The sequence below is a fragment of the Mastacembelus armatus genome, chromosome 19, assembly GCF_900324485.2.
Source record: "Mastacembelus armatus chromosome 19, fMasArm1.2, whole genome shotgun sequence".
Lineage (NCBI taxonomy): Eukaryota > Metazoa > Chordata > Actinopteri > Synbranchiformes > Mastacembelidae > Mastacembelus > Mastacembelus armatus.
In genome coordinates this window covers 9,076,659-9,095,633 of record NC_046651.1, presented here as the reverse complement: position 1 = coordinate 9,095,633, position 18,975 = coordinate 9,076,659, and the positions used below count along the sequence as shown (strand labels likewise).

Genomic DNA, 18,975 nt, shown 5'->3' with positions numbered 1-18,975 from the left:
GGTGCGTCTTTGCCGCCCACGAATCTTGATCAAAATCAGCATTATGGCACACCACCACTCAAACGTTTGGACACACTTTACCACTTAACTGAATGAGAAGGTGTGTCTAAATGTTTGACTGGTCTTTAAATTTAAATTCTTAATCAGTAAAACACATCTGTGCTCAGCTTAGAGTGTACAGCCACAGTCATATTTGGGCTGGTTCATATATAGATTATGGTCTAGTTTAACTTAAATTTACACTTCACTAATGTTAGTAAAATTTGAATATATTGGTATATAACAGGCACAACAGAGTGCTATTGCTAAACTCAGTCGTATATACTATGTTTTAACAATTGTCATTAGGCTATAGTAGTTGTAGCTGTTGATCATTTTCTCAATATGTAAAGTTCACTGAACATGTTGGTGTCTGCACTAACATAACACCATGATCAAAGAGTAATTGTTACTTCATGGTATGCACTGGGCTCAGTCAGACAAATCTGTACTTGACTTTAGGTGTAATGGATTGCCTCCAAACTAGTTGGCACACCTAATCTGACAAACTTGTTACTCTACTTGCTTTCTACTCATGTCTCATGAGACAAGTAGTAAATACAAATATAATAATTTACAAAACAATTTTAGAGCTGAACAGTTTTTTTTTAATATATAAATGTCTGACTTTCATGGGGAAATCCAGTGGTTTGCACGTGTCTAGACTCCGGAAGAGACTCTAGTTTTTATGCCCCGCCCGTCACCTAGATTGTGACGTTTCAGCCAATCACAATCCTTCGCGCGGAATTTCAAATATTTTCAAATCACCCTGCCTTTAACATAGTGAGGTTGTTCCGCCAAAAATGTAAACAAAATAGTTCCCTCGGTGTATACGTAAGTAAAATTTGATCCAGGCAAACAAATAAACCTTTAAAAACGTAATAACACAAATAACACATATACTTTATCCAAACACTTTAGTGAATCTGACTGTTTTTTGAAGGGGTTACCCCGAATGTGTAGTTTGGCGGAGTGATACCTCAGATTTTTCTCTGCGAGAGGCGACACACGCCACGGAAAGGCCAGTCTCAGTAGTTTACGTTGGCCGTTTGTACGAAGGCATTTTATGCTGTCGTAGTATGGTAGGATTTTGTTTTTAGTCAGATGTGATAGTTTAATAAAATTGCTCTTGCCTCGACGTTTATGGATAGCCGGAAGTTTCCCTGTCTTTGAACAGATTCCAGGTAAGGCTTCAGTCTGACGTTGTATGTCTGTCTTCTTGCCGAAATAACGTGTTAGCACGAATTTAGCCGCATGGCGTTTTGTTGTAACGTTATAGCTGTTGTTAAGTAACTTTTAACTTCTACATTGAAATATGTTTGTGGTAACGTTAAGATGATGAAGTTACCCTCGAGGCGACATTAACATTACACGTGTGGTGTGTGTTTTAATCCACAGTAATGACCTGCTGATGTGAACTGCAACAATAGTGCCAAATGTTAACAGTAATAATTGTTAGTGTTGGCCAAGAGGATGTAACAGTATTACAGTAGATGGCGTATCATAATGTCATATCTTTAAGCATAAAAGTGATGTTAAAACGTTAACTGCTTATTTATGGAAAAACACACATTTGGTTATAAAGGTTAAGATTATATTGTTTAGCTAATTTAGCTGACGTTAGCGCTCTGTACAGTTTTGACACTTAATTTTTGCTGCCATTCACAGGTAACGTTGCAAAAATGCCATTACATGGGAAAATAGTCGTGATTAAAAGGAGTGGAGTAGATGGGACCGAGTTTCCTCTCACGTCGTCGTGCTTGTTCGGGAGGTGAGCTCGATGAGATTATAACATTTTGTTATAATTAATGTGACGTCATGTTTTCTCCTCCCTCCTGTTTCCTCCTAATTTCACCTGTGTTTACCTTAGCTAAAAATCTGCTAAAAATACATGTTATATTGTGTAAGACATTTAAAATGTGTGGCCCACCTTTTCCTTACGTCGGTATCATACATATATATCAGCTCCTGTTTGTATGTTATTTCAAACCTGCAGTAACTTTTGTTGACACTTGTATTTGTGATCTTACAGGAAGCCTGATTGCGACATTCGTATTCAGCTTCCTCAAGTCTCCAAGGAGCACTGCAGAATTGATATGAATGAAAATAAAGAGGTAAAACAACACTCACTGAAGATGACAATAATGAGGACGTTTTATTAAGTAATCGCAGTAATGTCTTCTTTTATCTTTTTGTTAAATTTGTCCGTATGAAAAACAAATTTCATTCTTTTAATCACTTTTGAATTTTCTGTATGAAATCTTGATTTATGTCTGAGTGAAAGCCTGGCCTATTCTGCCTTGGACTATTTTGTAATTGGGATGTTTTTTCTTTTTCTTCCAGGTCATTTTAACAAATTTGAGCTCAGTGAATCCAACCCGTGTCAACGGAGAGGTTTTGCAGCAGTCTGAGCGTTTGAAGCATGGAGATGTGATAACTATTATTGATCGTTCTTTCAGGTATGTCCTGCAAAGTTTGTGGGTGGGCTGATCTTGGGGCATGAGAAGACCTTTAACGTTCTTGTTAGCAATAAGACTTTTTTTTTTTTTTTTCTTCACTACAGTCACAAAGTGGCATAGTAGAGGGTAGAAATAACCTTCTTCGCCTTTACCATCTGTTCTGTTAGACTAAACATTAGACCACATGCCTTTCCCTGTTCAAACTCAAAGTGCCACTGAAAAAAAATTGCAAATGTTCCATGTGTTACCTCTGGAGGAGTTGCATGATTCTTTCAATCATGAAAATACAATTTTTACAGTTACGTCTAAGGGTCTAAGGCTCCCCCACTGTTCTCCACTCATTCACCTGTGCTGCCAAGTGCACAATAAATTGGCAATTAAGTCTGCCTTTCAGTGTGCAGACAAAATGTATTTAAACAACACATACAAATATACAGAGTAGTGTAAATTAAACGTGTGGGCTTATTGCCCAGACATGACAGGGTGATCTTACTTACATTTAGTTGCTTTTTACTGTTTCAGGTTTGAGTATCCTCCACCACCAACACCGAAGAAGAGGTCTTCAACAGGAGGGAAAACTGAAACTCTCAAAGTAATATACAAAGTTTATTTATCTCTAAAGCATTGTAACCACATTGAATTTGCTTTTGTTAATGCATCTTTCTCATACGTAGGTTCTTAAAGATCAGCAAGTGGTGGACACTGTCACGGATGAAACAGGTGAAAACAGCATCTCTGATTTGTCAAAAGAGGGATATTTTTAATAGTGGTTATTCTGAACTGGCAAGAGTGCTACATTTGAACATGGAAAGTTTTTTGGTTGGCTAAATTAGTTTAAATAGGAAGTCTAAAGAAAGTGTTACCTAATAGATGCGTTAAAAAATAAATTCTATTATGTATTCCACCTATGTGTGGCCATTCACATTGTGTTTATGTAGTCTGTTCAGTTTCAGGTGTCTTGGCCTTTAATTTTTTGGTTTGTTTTGCTCATTTTTAGATCCTCATCTGAAAGATGGCTCTAATCATGACAACATCCAGCGATCCCTGGATAAAACTGTGGAGGTGGACTCCAAGGAGACCACTTCCCCTTTTAGTGATCTGTATCAAATGATCAAAAAGTCTTTGGATGTCAAGACTCCCCGTAAATCGTGCGCCAGTCTGCTTCAAACGCCCACCTCAAGGTTTTGCACTCCAAAACCGGGTTCGGTGAGGAAAAGTGTCATTTCCACTGAAGACAAAAGCACTCCTAAAAAGGATGAAGTTAAAGCCTTCCCTGGAGGTGATGAAACTAATGGAGAAATGAAAAGCACTGGTAAAGGAACCCCAAAGTCTGTAGAAAAGCAGAGGAAGTCATTCCAGGTTCCTTTGGCTGAAAGAGCTGAAACCACAGCAGAAGATGTTGAACAGGCCATCAAGTCTGACACTGCTTCACTTCAGAAGAGAAACCGTACAACCCCCCAGAGGCTTACTGCATTTGATGTTATTAAGTGTATTTCTGCTGAAACGCCCAAGTCACCAGCAAGGAGGAGGAGCAAGGAGGCCACACCAGCCAAACCTGCAGTGACTGACGAACAAGAGCAAGAAACGACTGCTGCCAAAATAATGCATCTTAAAAAGGCATCCCCAAGCAACTCAGGGAAAGCTGACAAAGGTAAAAAACACTATCATTTCTTTTTGTGTATGTATTATTCAAGCTTGTTGATTCGTTGTTAATTATGTACACTTATATTTATGTTTTTAGTGAATCAGATGTCCAAAAAACGCAAAAGTGGAGAACTTGCGGCTGACCTGCCCACACCACTAATGAAAAAGAAACGCGTTTCCTTTGGAGGCTACCTGAGCCCAGAAGTATTTGACAAACGACTGCCTCCTGACTCTCCATTGCGCAAGGGAGCTACACCACGGAGAAGCTTGTGTCTACCTAAACCCAAACAGTCACTCCTTAGACGAGCATCGTCTATTGGCATCCCAGAGGTAAGATGTCAGTGAAAGACATTGACTCAAATAGGCTGACACAGAAATTTTTTTTTGTTGTTGTTGTTGTTTTGTTTTTTTTTTGTTATATAATCTTGCTTAAAATAAATCTTGTTTTCTTAGGATTTGAGCCCAAAACTCAGAAAGTCATCAGGTGCAAAGAATGCATCTCTGGGCAAAAAGTCGCCAAAATCTAGGTCCCCTTCTCCCAAAGCAGCTTCTCCTTCAAAGAAGTCACCCAAGTCCAAGACTGCATCTCCCAAAGCGGCTTCTCATGCAAACAAGTCATCCAAGTCTAAGGCCGCATCTCCCAAAGCAGCTTCTCCTTCAAAGAAGTCACCCAAGTCCAAGACTGCATCTCCTAAAGCGGCTTCTCCTGCAAACAAGTCACCCAAGTCCAAGGTCGCATCTCCCAAAGCGGCATCTCCTGCAAACAAGTCACCCAAGTCCAAGACTGCATCTCCTAAAGCGGCTTCTCCTGCAAACAAGTCACCCAAGTCCAAGGTCGCATCTCCCAAAGCAGCATCTCCTGCAAACAAGTCACCCAAGTCCAAGACTGCATCTCCTAAAGCGGCTTCTCCTGCAAACAAGTCACCCAAGTCCAAGGCTGCATCTCCCAAAGCAGCATCTCCTGCAAACAAGTCACCCAAGTCCAAGACTGCATCTCCTAAAGCGGCTTCTCCTGCAAACAAGTCACCCAAGTCCAAGGCTGCATCTCCCAAAGCGGCTTCTCCTGCAAACAAGTCACCCAAGTCCAAGACCCCTTCTCCCAGGTCTCCATCACTTGCAAAGAAGTCTCCGAAATCTAAGGACAATGAACAGCCTAAAACACCTTTGACTTCAAGAATCCAGACGCCCACAGTGCAAGGCCGTTTCTCTGTGTCACACATCAGCACACCATCTCCAGTTGCAGACGATGTTATTGACCAAGCTTCAGTCAGCATTACTCCAAAAATTCCTATGAGACGGAAGAGCATGAAGACCACCTCACAAAAGACTCCAAGTATGCTCAAGAGTGCCATGAAGGTGATGCGCAGAAAAAGTGGCATTTCTCGAGCATCCATGAAAGGTTTGTTTACCCTTTGACTAAGAGTAGCTTATATTAAGGCAGTGGAGTTTTCCTAAGCATCATTTGTCTCTCTCTCTCCTTTCAGTCTTAAATTCCTGGGCAGACATTGTTAAATTTGGGAAAACTAAGGCTCAGGTGGTTGCTCCAGTTAAGGAAATGGTTGCCAAAAAGACAAAGAAAAAAGTTATATCCAAACCACAGGTAGAGTAAGATGTTGTAGTTATTACATGACACATTTACATGATTTTACTAATCAGAAGTGTTTACAAATTCTACAACAGCATTAACTTGTTGGACCTTTTATTAACAAAAGGCTTACTTTGAGAGAATATTTTGACTAAATTAAACTTTACTCATACAGCCTGTCATCTTTTACAACAGGTGGGTTATATCTTGTGATGTTAGCAAAATGACTGTAATGACTGTCTTTCTTCGTCTCCAGACCCCTGCAAGAAAACTTAAAGGCCATGTCAGCACTGGACATGCAGATTCACCTGTTACCATTGTTGTGGGCAGAGCTCATAAACAAAAAGCGCATTTAACTGGTGCTGCACCAAGAGTGGTCACCAATACTGCGCTCTTTAAAAAGAACATGGAAATGGATGAGGACTTAACTGGTAATGGCCCTTTTCCATCCTAAAAAAGAAAACATTTGTTTTTGGCACTGTAGTTGAATGTTGTTCTACATTGTGTCCACTTACACTGTGCCTTGTGGTTTCAGGAATTTCAGAAATGTTTAAAACTCCTGTGAAAGAAAAGAAGAGCTCTATGTTTGATGACAGCGATACCACCAAGACACCTATGGGAGACCTGAGCATGTCTGTGGTTGAACCGTCGGTGCTGAATACACCACAGGAGCCAGGTAATGTGTCTAACTGTTATGGTTGCTAAAGTAAAACAAATCATTAACAAGCCATCTAGTTGATAAACTAGCATAAATAAAATAATGTGATATATTTTACAGGTGAAATGATGGTCTCTCCTCTGAGTGTTGTGTCTACAGTAGAACTCAGTCAATACAACAGCGAGGCAGTGAAACGCCTCCTTAATGGAGATCAAGACTCCAGTTTCATCTGTGATGACCCTGCACTGCAGAGTGAATCTGAGTCTAGTGCACAGCAGTGCACAGATTTGAAGACAGGATCTGTAACACCTCCTAAGCAGGAGCCAGATCTACCAGATTGTCTCACTGGAGTTAAGAGGATGATGAAGACACTGAGACAAAAGGCTGAACCTGCTGATGACATCAGGGGAAAACTTCTTAAAACTCCTAAACAGAAGCCTGAACAACAGGATTGTCTCACTGGAGTGAAGAGAATCATGAAGACCCCACGACAGAAAGCTGAAGCCATTGAGGACATCAGAGGAAGACTGCTGAAAACTCCTAAACAGAAGCCTGAGCATCAGGAGTGTCTCACTGGAGTGAAGAGAATCATGAAGACCCCACGACAGAAAGCTGAACCCATAGAGGACATCAGAGGAAGACTGCTGAAAACTCCTAAACAGAAGCCTGAACAACAAGAATGCCTCACTGGAGTTAAAAGGCTCATGAAGACGCCAAGAGAGAAAAGTGAACCTGTTGAGTATAACTTTGGGATCAGGAGACTCATGAAGTCACCAAGGCTGAGGGGTACCAGTCCAGTAGAAGACTTTGAGGGACTTTCACAGCTTCTGGAGGAGCCAACGGGGCATATTGAAACAAATGAGGTAAAGATGGAAGCATTCACAATCACACTTATTTTACTGGAAGGATTTGTTTGAAGTATTTAAGAGTAGAAAGACATTCACAGCAACTGTCAAATAGGAGCAGTTCAGATTCAGCCTTATGACAAGACAAAGAAACAAGGAACTGGAGAGTCCAAAGCTTCTGTTAATTGTAAATTTGGACTAATGGATATGAGGAACAATGATATTGGTTAAAATGTTAAAACATGAGTATAGGGTGTACTTACTGTATGTCTTACTATAGTTCTAATATTGTCTGTCTAGCCACAGTCTGACACTAAATCTGCCTTTTAAGACACTTGTCAGAATGGTTTATGTTCTTTCTAACAGTGTTCTGTCTGTTTTCATTAACAGGTTGAAGATCAGAGTCATCTGGATTGTGGTGTGGATGTAGCAAAAGGTTAGTGGTTTGTTTAAAAAAAAAAACTGTTAGATAAGCATTAAATGACAGTGTTTATGTAGTTATTTAAAAAAAGAAAAGAAAGATCACTTTTGTTGTCTTCTCTCTATCTTAGTAGGTGACGATCAGGAGCCACTAGACAGTGTGCCATCAGATGTCACTGTGGCCCAGGTTGACACAGTAAAAGGTAAGTTTACCTGTATTTCTAAGTTCATTATATAATTTGATTTATGTTAACATTACATCAGTAAGATTATGTTCCAGAGAACCTGAAAGCATGATGTGTCTTTTTGGGTCCAGTTAAGAGTTCTACTACTGAAGTAATTATTAAGACATTATTTTAGGGTCGAAAAACTACATAATGTTTCTAGGATAAAAACAATTGGAAATAACCTAACCTTACAGCACTAACCTAAATAACCTAACTACTTCATTTATTGATTGATTTTTGTTGACTAGGTTTCAAAGCAGATGCAAACAAAGTTGTTAAGGAGGAGCTGACCAGTGGACCTGATAGTGAATCCTCAGATGCCATGGAAGCTATCTGTCACACAGATGTGGTGCCCAAAGTGGGTGCATCAGATGATAATTTATCTGAAGAACAAACAGAAGTGGAGACTACAACTGACAGCAACCGCCAAATGGTCACCCCTGCCACCAATCCTGACCATGAAAAGAAATCTGTTCGAGGCAGGAGGGCAAAAACAGTGGGCACTAAAATTGCTGAAGATAAGCAGGAGGCAGCAGAAGTTCCTCAAGAGCCCATAATCCCTGCTCCAGTGAGAGGAAGAAAAGGGAAGAAAACTGAAACTACAGCTCCACCTGCTGTTAGACAAACAAGAAACAGAAATCCAAACACCACTGGAAGCAGAAGTGTTGAGATCTCAGTGGACGAAAGAGCCACTCAGTCTTCTAATGTTGCCCTTAAGCCTAAAAGAGGAAGAAATGCCAAAAAAGCTTCTGATGATCAACCTGAAATGGTGCAAGAAATTGTTACTGAAACAGAGAGCTCCTCTACTGATGGTGACCAAAAATCAAATGATAGTGCAGCACCCATGGAGAAAGCTGTGTCTAAGCCCAGGCGAGGGAAAAAAACTAAACAAGAAGCTGAACGCAGTCAATCAGTAACAGAGCAGCAAAATGTGCCATGTACTCACAGTGATGATGTTCGCCAAGCTGACAATGCAAAGGGTATGTCTTTTTTTTTTTTCTTCTTCTTCTTCTTCTTTTTTTTACTAACAACTATTTCTGACCCTGCATAACATCTAAAAGTGAGTGGACAGTTTTCCAGTCCTAGGAGAAAATGATATATGTCCTGTTAACCACAAGAACATTTTAGTGTTGACTAAAGTAGCTGCTCTTATAGTTTTGCCCCAAGTGTTTGCACAGTATTAGCACATGGTTATTGTTATTGTTTTCATTGGACATAGCAAAGATTCCTCTCATGTAATGACTTTTAAAATTGGTTATTTGGCAGTTAGATGCTCAGCTGCTATAAATGATCACATTTCTCAACCACATTCTACTGTGATTTTCAGGTGCAATTGAAATCTGCAGTGACCACCTGGAGATGGTTCCCAAAGGAAATGACAAAAATAAGTCATCAGATTCCATGGAAACTGTTCCCAAGGCACCCGCAACTGAGTGTGCACTTGAAGTGGAGACTGCAACTTGCAATGTCACAGAAACAGATGTAGCCATCGCTCTGAAGAAACCAGTTCGAGGCAGAAGGGCAAAAATGGTCGGAGCTAAAGCAGCTGAGAACAAAGAGGCACAGGAACCTTCTGAAGATGCTGTCGTCACTGCTCCAGTCAGAGGAAGAAGAGGGAAGAAAACCGACGCTCACACACCACCTGCTGTTAAACAAACAAGGAGCAGAAATGCAAAGTCTTTAGACGCCACCTCTGATGGTCAACCTGAAATTGTGCCAGAGAAAACGGCAGAAGCAACTCTGGTTTCTGCAATTTCCATTAAAGCTGTGAGTAACCAGAAACCTCCAATAAAAACCAGTCAAGAAGAAAATTCTTCTGCACTCCCTGCAGAGGAAGCTGTTGTGAAACCCGTTAAAGGGAGAAAAACTAAACAAGCACGAATTGAGCTACCTCAGCCAGAGCCAGAGAGAAATGAAGTAGTGAGTGACCGGCATCAAGAAGCTCAACCTCAACAACCTATTAATTCTGCTGGGACCCCAAGAAGAGGAAGAAAGAGAAAGCCAGATACAGCCAAACAACATGAGCTTTCAGAAGAAACGGTTATTGTGGAGACCAAGCAGCAGCCTCAGCCTCCAGTCAGGGATAAGAGGGGAAGAAACGCCAAACAGGAAACCAACAAGCTAGAGAATGACAGCAAAGCTACTACTGTTGAGACTGTTACACCAGAGGAACCTGTTAAAAAATTAAGGAGAACTAGGAAGGCTGAGCAGACTGTTGAAATCGTGGTCCCAGAGGAGGCTGAAGATCATCTTGTTGCTAAACCAGTGAAGAAGGATGAACAGGTTGTGGTGCCTGCAAAACCCAGGAGAGGACGGAAAGCAAAACAAGACACTGACAGTGAAACCCCTGTTGAATCCACTGAGGTTGAAGAGGCCCCTGCTGTCAGCTCCACCGACAAACCCAAAAGGGCTAGGAGAGGAGTCACTAGAGGTGCTGCCGCAGACGACATTGGCCAGACAAATCCATCTCAAGATTTAAGCAGTGCTGCTGCTGAAGTTGCAAAAACATCCAAAAGGTCTATCAGGTGGAAAGCCGACTTGGAAGTTTTCGAATTACCAAAGGTAACACCAGTCAGGGCAGGTCGAGGCAGAAAGTCGAAACTTGAAGACCACATTGAAGCTGAAAGCAAAAACGAGTTAAAGGATGCCAACAAAACTGAAGAGAAGGATCTCTCAGGTAAAGGTGACGCTCAGCCTGCTAAGAGAGCCAGGCGAGGGGCAAAGGCCATTGATGAAGCTGAGTCCTCAGGCAAGGTCGACCCAAAGAAAGGTGCTGAGGCACAGCCAAAAACCCGAAGGGGAAGAGCAGCAAAAAAATAATCATTTGTACATATTTTTATTACAATGAGTTTTTCCAGTTTTATTGCTTGTCATATTTTACATTGTAAGGCATTTTAGAGAGTAGTTTAGACTAAAAAGGAAGCACTGCTTTTATTTCCCCCCCTAGACAGCAGGGAATATTGTTTAAACCATTTATTTTGTAACAATGATGGGGAAAAAATTAAACTTTTTTGTATGAAAATTTGGTCTCTGTCTTTTTATCCAGATACTTTTTAAACATTTTTTTTCTGTACATAATGTTGAATCAGTGTGTTTAATAAAAAATACAAAAGATTATTAGTGTTAGTTTAAGCACATTTTATTACCAATGAATGCAAAAGGTTTTTAAACTTTTTCTTGCTAGTGTATATGTAGTCAGTTTTCAGGAGGATAGATCTCTGAGCTTACATGGACACATTTTGTTTGATTTTAATGTTTTGTTTCAGTTTTTATCAATAATGGCAAAAGGGAATTAAAGTTGTATTCCCAGTACATAAAGCAGGTGGGGCAGACATGATGGTGTAAAACGTCTTCCCTTCATTCACATATGTCTATAGATATTTTCTTTCCCAGTTCATTCTTCATTATCCAGTGTGGCACAATGTAGTTAGAGAATCTTCAGCAATGTCTTAATTTTAGGTGCAAATCAAATAAATAGAATTTACTTCCTGATCCTGCAGTAGAATAGTTTAATAAGAGTAAATTTAGGCTAAACCTACCCAAGTGTTTAGCCTCCACATAAATAGTAAGTGTCTGATAGTTAAAGCTCTGGTGTAAGTCACTGAAAGATATTTAATGTTTATTATTCAAGGCTTAGAAGATTAACTTGATTAAAATTGGAAAACAGGAACCTTTAGAGAGCAGGAGAGCAAGTCGGATAGATTTTCGGGACGGACTGGAAACAAACGCTGAACGGACGTTGGAGGGAGATTTGAGCCGCATGGAGGATCGTTGGCCTCAAACTTCGACACTGCTGATATATTTCATTAGTTGTTAAATAGTTTGACTTATCGCCACCATGGACTCGAACAGAGACATCAAAACGACACCGAGAGGGTTTCACTGCGTCCTGTGCAATGTCAATCTGCCAAACCGTGAGTAGCGTAAGCTAACGTTAACTTAGCCTCATGCGAATAAAGCCACCACAGATGTTTCCACTCGTTCGCAGGTGAAGTGACTTAATCTGGGCAGCAGTTTCAATTACAGCTAACTTTAGTCTGTTTAGACCTAACGTTACACCATCTATTTCACTTTCACTTCCAGCTGAATGATGTCTGTTTGTCAGTATATTAGTTGGTTTAATAGTTAGTCCATGTGACCTTGTACTAGCTAAAGACCCTATTGTGTTAGATGAATTTGGTTTGTTAGCTAAACAAATTGTACACAGCAATAATTCACTGTATTGTGAGTTTCGTTTTGCCTGTAGAAGTATAGCAGTTATGTGTAGCTCATGTTTCGTTATTTCCTGCAGTTCCCAGCTTGGACCAGCACATCAAAGGGCGCAAACACCAGACACTGAGCACTGTGCGGGATACAAGGAAGAGCCAGGAGGAGCACAGTGTGTTTGTCAGTGGCATCAAGCCGGACGTCTCTCAGACTGACATAACTGAGTATTTCCAGCAGTTTGGGCCCGTCACAGAAGTGATCATGGATAAAGACAAGGTCAGTCCACCGTACTCGGTGAGATACAACACGTTTTAAATGTCTGTGCCTCACAGCCATATGCTTCAGAGTACATGGGGCATGATCGATGAAACCCAGTGTAGTCTGATGTGTCACTCTGCACTCACAGGGTGTGTATGCCATCGTGCAGTTCAGTGAGACTCAGAGCATACAGGCAGCCCTGGCCTGTGTCGAGCATCAGATGAAGGGGCTGAAGCTGCGTGTCAAACCCCGGGAAAGGAAAGAGTTCAAGCTGATTCCCAAGAAGAAGAACGACTCCCAGAACCTCCAACAAGTCTTAGACCGTCTCAAACCTGAGCTGTGTCAGTTGGCATCTGTATGTATTTATTCAATGACTTGTTTAATATAAAGTTTGTTATCATAGTGTCTCGTTAACAAAGAGACTATGGACTGGTGTCCTTTGTTCTCCTTTAGGTGGACGCACAGATAAAATACATTGTTGAGCGGTTTCAGCTGGGAGAAAATGAAAAAAAGGCCAGAGGTTTGGTGGTTCAGCTATTGGAAGAGGTTTTCATTGAGTTTTTTCCAGGTACTTTTTATAAACACACACATAAAGTCTGAAATCTTGCCTTGTATAATAGTAAATGTGCAAAAGATCATCAGAAATTGTCGCTGTCATCATTGATCCTATGTTCGGATGGATTGCAGAGAGCCAGATCCTGCCATTTGGTTCATCTGTCAACAATTTCGGCATTCACTCCTGTGACTTGGATCTGTTCCTTGACCTGGAAAACACTAAGGTGTTCCAGGCCCGTGCCAAGTCCACCACAGAACAGGTGTGACATTTTTACATATATTTTAATTTGTGCCTGTAAAGTGTTATTTTGCTTCTGTTTTCACCAAAAATTAGGTTTTGAACCAAGGGAATCTATAACCAAAATGCCACATATTGGACTTTTAAATTTATTTATGTATTATTATTATTTTAAATCTTCCATTGTTCTTCAGGCAGGGGAGGGCATGTCAGACGATGGCCGCTCCGAGGACTCCATCCTGTCTGATATCGACCTGTCCACAGCCTCTCCGGCCGAGGTCCTGGATCTTGTAGCAATGATCCTGAAACGCTGTGTCCCCAGTGTGCACAAAGTCCATGTGGTCAGCAGTGCTCGCCTCCCTGTGGTCAAGTTCCATCACAAAGAGCTCAACCTGCAGGGTGACATAACCATTAACAACAGGTGAGTCAATGATTTCTTGATGTTGTGAGTCTTCAGATGTGCTGAGAAATGTTTATCTTGTACAGAGCAGGGTTACTTCTTGTTTTCCTTCTCACCTGATGGCATCTCTCATTAGACTGGCAGTAAGGAACACCCGCTTCCTTCAGTTGTGTTCAGGGATGGAGGACAGGCTCAGACCTCTGGTGTACACCATCCGCTACTGGGCCAAGCAGAAACAGCTGGCTGGTAAAATCAAATGGCTTGCATCGTAGAGTGTATAATATAACTCTCTTTGCAATGAATACCTAGCGTTTTTTTTTTTTGAAATTGTGTATGTTTTGGTAGTTATTTCATTTTATCAGCAGGTGTCACTAGAACTTCACCCACCCTTATCATCATGTTCTTGTCTGCACTGCCTTTTAGTGCCTTATTATAAAAATTGGTGTGAAAGTAAAGACAACCCATGTGCATCTCCCTTTTTATTGATAACATCACAGTGTCAGTCAAATCTTAATTAGTGCTCTTCACTGAAGAGCACACTAATTACCTTTAACTCCTGGGGTTATCTCTTCTGTCCTCTGATAAATAGCTTCCATGCTGCCACTGTAGGTTGCAACAATACGCTAGAGCAAAGGGATTAGCACAGCAGGGTGGGATCAGTTACATGTACAGCTGTTATTTTGATTCTAATTAATCATCTGAAGCAACAGTAGACCAGTGTTGCCAAGTGCCAATGATAAAAATAGACTTGTCTTGTTCTATTTTGGAGATAAGGTAATACTACATTACCTGCATTTTTAACTTAATACACTATGTAGACTTCCATGGCCTTTGTAATGATGGTATTGTCTTGTCACACACACATTCTGCGTTGTGATTTGTAGGTAATCCCAGTGGTGCTGGTCCCCTTCTCAACAACTATGCTCTGACACTGCTGATCATCTTCTTCTTGCAAAACTGTGAGCCTCAAGTCCTGCCCACAGTGGACCAGCTCAAAGACATGGCCTGTAAGTGCTGCTCTGTGTCGCTCCACACAGTTTAGCTGCCCCGAACTGGCAGGTTTGCTGAGCAGCCTTAATGAACCAAAAAGAGGACACTTTGCTGTTGGTGTGTATTTGTACTATGAGAACAGATTAAAGCAAAGTTGTATGTGCCTTACATTTACATTTATATGGGGATCTCACATATTTATAGAATTTATATGTACAGATTTTCCAAATATTTCATTATTTGATGAAAGTTTTATTTTTGCAACAGTTTAAATTATTTGATAGTTGTATGCAATTCAGGTTTTGCCACACACCAAAATGTGTTACCAAGTGAATGTGCCTTTTTTGCCCCCATGTCAATCAGATGCCATTTGTTTACCTCTGTTTGTTAATGTACTTGAAGGTGAAGAGGAACACTGTGTGATCGATGGCTGGAACTGCACCTTCCCCAGTCAGCCTATTGCTGTGCCCGCCAGCAAGAACACTCAGGACCTCTGTAAGTCATAGTAATTTAAAAAAAAATATATAAAAATGTTTGATATTTTTTTTGCGGGGGGGTTCCTGACATGTTTTATGTAAACTAGCTTCTTCTTAAATTATTTATGAATAAAATTATCTTTTAAAAGTGATGCCAGCATCTGTACCACAGGCCCCAATTATCTTTCTGTGTTAGGGCTATAACATCTGTAGCAGCTTCTGGCAGGGGTCATCCTGAATTTGAATGTGGCTGAAAGTAGTGGAGTGTGGTTGTAGAGCTACTGCTGCTCCTCCACCACATATTTATCGTTTTATCTTCAGTTTTTCAATAAAGACTGACAGCTGTGTTCTATACATGTACGTTTTCTGTCTAGGCTCCCTGCTCGCTGGCTTCTTCTCCTTCTATGCTAACTTTGATTTTGCCACTAACGTGATATCTGTCAGAGAGGGACGTGCCCTCCCAATCACTGGTTTCCTCAAACAGAATAAGGAGGAGGAGGTCACATCCGAGGAACAACCCACCAAGACCCCTCACCACGGTCCCAAACTGGGCCCACTGAACCTCTTGGACCCCTTTGAGCTGTCCCACAATGTAGCTGGAAACCTAAATGAACGCTCACATCGCAGCTTCCAGAGGGAGTGTCAGGAGGCTGAAAAGTATTGCCGCAGCCTGCAGTACCAGCGCAAATCTAGCAAGGGGAAATCATGGGGGCTTGTACGCTTATTCACCCCCCATGGGGAAATCCCACATACCAAAGTGGAGCAGCTGAGCATCAGCATCCCCTTCAACTCAGCGTTGCTCTCTGGAGTGGTCTGTAATCAGTCACAGGTGATGGGAGATTCTTTCCGAATGCAGTGGTTTAATAAGGTTTGCTCTGCTGTGGAGAAAATCCTCAGAAGTGTCCTTAGGTGTCACCTTGCGCTCTCCTCAGACACCGCCTTTAGTGAGGATTCAGCTGTTGATGCTGCTGAGAAAATGGACACTACATCAGGGTCCCTGAACACATCAACAAATGAGAGCACTGAGTCCCAAAACGAAGGCAGCCCTCTGGGCACATCTGTGGTTGGTGCCAAGAGGCCACTGTCGTCTGGCAGTGATGATTCTGTGTCACCGCAAGGGAAAAAGCCAAGACTGGCGAGACGGGGCAAGCCTACAGTCCCTCACTGGATCTGTGTGCAAAAGCACGCTGTGTGGGCCGGCAGGAGGAAAGTGAGAAGAGAGCTGGTCAAAGATTCAGACTCAAGGCCAGAGGGCAGCTGCATAGACCTGGAGTCCCAGGTCACAGCTCACATCACTGAAAAAGAGCCAGAGCTCACAGAGCCAGTGGAGTTCAAGGTTCAGCCCCAGATGTTGGGTGGAACAGAAAGCACACGGGCGGTGCTGAAGTTGGAGCCAACCTGTGACAAAGTGGGATCGTTTCATGACTTCTTTCATTTCCTGGAAGCCTTCTTACCCAAGATGGTAGAGACAATAATGGAGAAAGAAATAGGTTTAAAATGGGACTGAATGCTGGTGTGTTGCAGTTACATATAAGAATTTGGGGTTTTCTTTGATTCCAGTCAGAGACACCGTTACAGCTACTCGCATGAGTCGGACATGACAGAGCATTACCGCATGTTGACCAGTTGAGTTATTTTATTTATGGCTTTGTCAGAATGTTATGTTTGTAATATTTTCACAAATACTGTAATACCTAAGTTTTTTTTTTTTTTTCTTTTAACAAAAAATGTTTTCACATCTTGGTTTTAGTAAACTTCTGTTCCAGAGTAATGCTCTTAAGTGATGACGATTTGACGTTCAGCGTGCGCAGCCCCTGATGCCCTGATGATCTTTTCAAATGAATAAAATGTCTGTAAAACATCACCACGTTCTGTATACAGTAGTTGTGATTGGTCAGGACCATATTTTCGGCATTTCAACAGTTCGTTCTTGACCAAACAGTTGCAGGAATGGGGTTGGTGCTTTAGTTCAGCTTGTGTCATGCTCTGCCAGAAAGGGACCAGAGAGTGGAGCTCTTACCCAGTCGGGTCTCCGCTCACAGGGCTGAGACAGATGAGTGTAATTACTCAAGCAGACAGACTGCTTTATTACAGCAGGACATGCTGCAGCTGAGGGATGCACAGGCCTTACAAGTGCTGATTAACATCATTCATCTCACCTTTAAAGGGAAATACGGATGGCCTGCAGGTTTGATGGGACTGTGGAGCACAGAGGAGGCTGTGGAGATAACAGTGTTCGAGACCGTGTGCTACATGTTGATCTGATGCTGGCTCACGCTGTTACCAGATGTTTACTGTGGCCTCGAAATTAAAGATAAAAACTTCGATCAGAAAACAGCCAAGTTGTCCTTCAAAGTTAGCACTAATGAAAACATGATTAACAAGATGTTTTGTACCAAGCAAATACTGTATTACTACTGCTTGTGAAGCACTCTGGTATTATACCAGCCCCATGACTGGATATGGCAGTTTCGGTTCAGACTGAAACTAGATGATGGATTGTTACGGAATGTGGTGCAGATATTCATGATCCCCAGAGAATGAATCCAAATGGCTTTGGTGTCATGGTGTCGCATAAAAAAACATGTACATGATGAATTAGCAGTAAGGTTTGTGTTTTTGAGTGAAACATATATTAATAGTTCAAAACTATTGAAATGGTTTCAGTGGAATGTTGTACATAAAAGTAGAAACTCTTAGGATGATGTAAACTGGTAAAACAGAAAATCTACTTTGTCCAGTTTTAGATCCAGTACCTGCAAAACAACTGATGTTCCCATCAGTCTCTGCTGTGTCTGTCTTTACTAATTTTAGCATGCTAACGAGTTAGCATACTGATTTTAACATTGAATCAATGAAGAGCTGCTGGTATTGCTGCAGAATAGTAATGTTTTTTTTTAGACTCAAACACTCACTGTTCTAATTTGTGCTATTTTTCTAAAGTTTTGATTGCAAAGCACTTGAACATCAGCCATTTTCTTTCACTGACACTCCAGGCTACTCCAGTATTACCACCCGTTGTTTTTCCAAGGTGCCTCTGAGCCTCTGATATATGGCCTCTCACACACACTCACCTCTAAGCCAGCGACTCAAAGTAATTGACATCAAAACTGGGAAGGGTGATGGGGTGTCGCTTTTGGCCATAAACTAAAAAACAAGCAATTACCACCAGCTTTTGTCCTCAGATTTTTCTTAATCTAGAACAGAAAGCTGCGGTGAAATCTATAGTGAAGATGGCTGGAAACATGCAGCCATGAAAAACAATGGCTCATTAAGTGTGGATGACCAACCGCTTCAGATATACGTAGATCACTTGCTGCAATTACTATAAGAATTGATTCCGGTTGAACATTTGTGTGTGCACTGCCTGTGACCATGAAGTCTGCTCTTCATTTAGAGACCCACAGAAACGGGTGAGGGGGGGACGACAATTTTGTGTGTTGTGTACTTGGCATCCAGTGGGAAGAGATTTTGACTGAGCCCTCCCGAGGCCTGACATTTCCACAGTTTATCTGTGACGCATAGGCACACTGAATCACATCTAGTACAGCGTCATCTTGTTTTGCAGTGTGTGATGCTGTAAGACTGCAGCATTACATCTGCTCATTAACCTCTCTGCTTGTTCTGATGCCTAAAGAGTGGAGGGCAAGCGAGAAAATATTGACTTCGTTTTATTACGCCTCCTCTTGCCTTTAACGATCTTGAGGGAATCATATGTAAAACAAGACGACAATATAATTTGTAGTGTCATAATTTGTCATGACTGGGAGAACATGAGGCCTCCAACACCTGTCTCACCTTCCGTCCCCGTTACCTGAAGCTGCCACTGTCAGCTTGTTCATAAACACACCAGTTGGTTGGGTGTTGCTGTAATTGGTCAGCTCTGCTTTCCAGAAAAGACAAATGGCTGGAGTGATGTTGCTCTTGGCAGAGTATGTTTGGGGCTTCACATGAGGCATTGCTTGTTTGAAAACC

General features: G+C 41.5%; 2 protein-coding genes across 3 annotated transcripts; both read left to right on the top strand.

The window, feature by feature from the left end:
* The first annotated feature begins 1,047 nt into the window (after positions 1-1,047).
* Positions 1,048-10,899, top strand: mki67 (marker of proliferation Ki-67). Of its 2 annotated transcripts, none has more exons than XM_026315944.1 (17): positions 1,048-1,223; positions 1,708-1,810; positions 2,072-2,153; positions 2,383-2,498; positions 3,021-3,090; positions 3,173-3,218; positions 3,496-4,149; positions 4,240-4,472; positions 4,596-5,541; positions 5,627-5,742; positions 5,984-6,158; positions 6,263-6,403; positions 6,506-7,248; positions 7,621-7,666; positions 7,785-7,853; positions 8,126-8,857; positions 9,205-10,899. In XM_026315944.1, exons 2-17 carry the CDS (start codon positions 1,722-1,724, stop codon positions 10,695-10,697), a joined length of 5,751 nt encoding a protein of 1,916 aa, XP_026171729.1. In that variant the 5' UTR covers positions 1,048-1,223; positions 1,708-1,721; the 3' UTR covers positions 10,698-10,899. The 2 variants fall into 2 exon arrangements, with proteins under 2 accessions (XP_026171729.1, XP_026171728.1); XM_026315943.1 differs by having other exon boundaries at positions 7,782-7,853.
* A 692-nt stretch (positions 10,900-11,591) lies between these two features.
* Positions 11,592-17,642, top strand: tut1 (terminal uridylyl transferase 1, U6 snRNA-specific). The gene is made up of 10 exons (XM_026316357.1): positions 11,592-11,791; positions 12,169-12,359; positions 12,490-12,696; positions 12,795-12,909; positions 13,029-13,156; positions 13,329-13,555; positions 13,671-13,780; positions 14,419-14,541; positions 14,927-15,019; positions 15,375-17,642. Exons 1-10 carry the CDS (start codon positions 11,716-11,718, stop codon positions 16,505-16,507), a joined length of 2,403 nt encoding a protein of 800 aa, XP_026172142.1. The 5' UTR covers positions 11,592-11,715; the 3' UTR covers positions 16,508-17,642.
* Positions 17,643-18,975: the final 1,333 nt, after the last annotated feature.

What these genes read in the sequence shown, in the direction of transcription:
- tut1 (XM_026316357.1), top strand. Translation starts at nt 11,716, where the DNA reads ATGGACTCGAACAGAGACATCAAAACGACACCGAGAGGGTTTCACTGC. An exon ending in TTTCATTGAGTTTTTTCCAG is followed by an intron (nt 12,910 to 13,028) that starts GTACTTTTTATA and finishes GATGGATTGCAG; the next exon opens with AGAGCCAGATCCTGCCATTT. An exon ending in CCAGCTCAAAGACATGGCCT is followed by an intron (nt 14,542 to 14,926) that starts GTAAGTGCTGCT and finishes ATGTACTTGAAG; the next exon opens with GTGAAGAGGAACACTGTGTG.
- mki67 (XM_026315943.1), top strand. Translation starts at nt 1,722, where the DNA reads ATGCCATTACATGGGAAAATAGTCGTGATTAAAAGGAGTGGAGTAGAT. An exon ending in CTCAGGGAAAGCTGACAAAG is followed by an intron (nt 4,150 to 4,239) that starts GTAAAAAACACT and finishes TTATGTTTTTAG; the next exon opens with TGAATCAGATGTCCAAAAAA. An exon ending in AATGGATGAGGACTTAACTG is followed by an intron (nt 6,159 to 6,262) that starts GTAATGGCCCTT and finishes TTGTGGTTTCAG; the next exon opens with GAATTTCAGAAATGTTTAAA.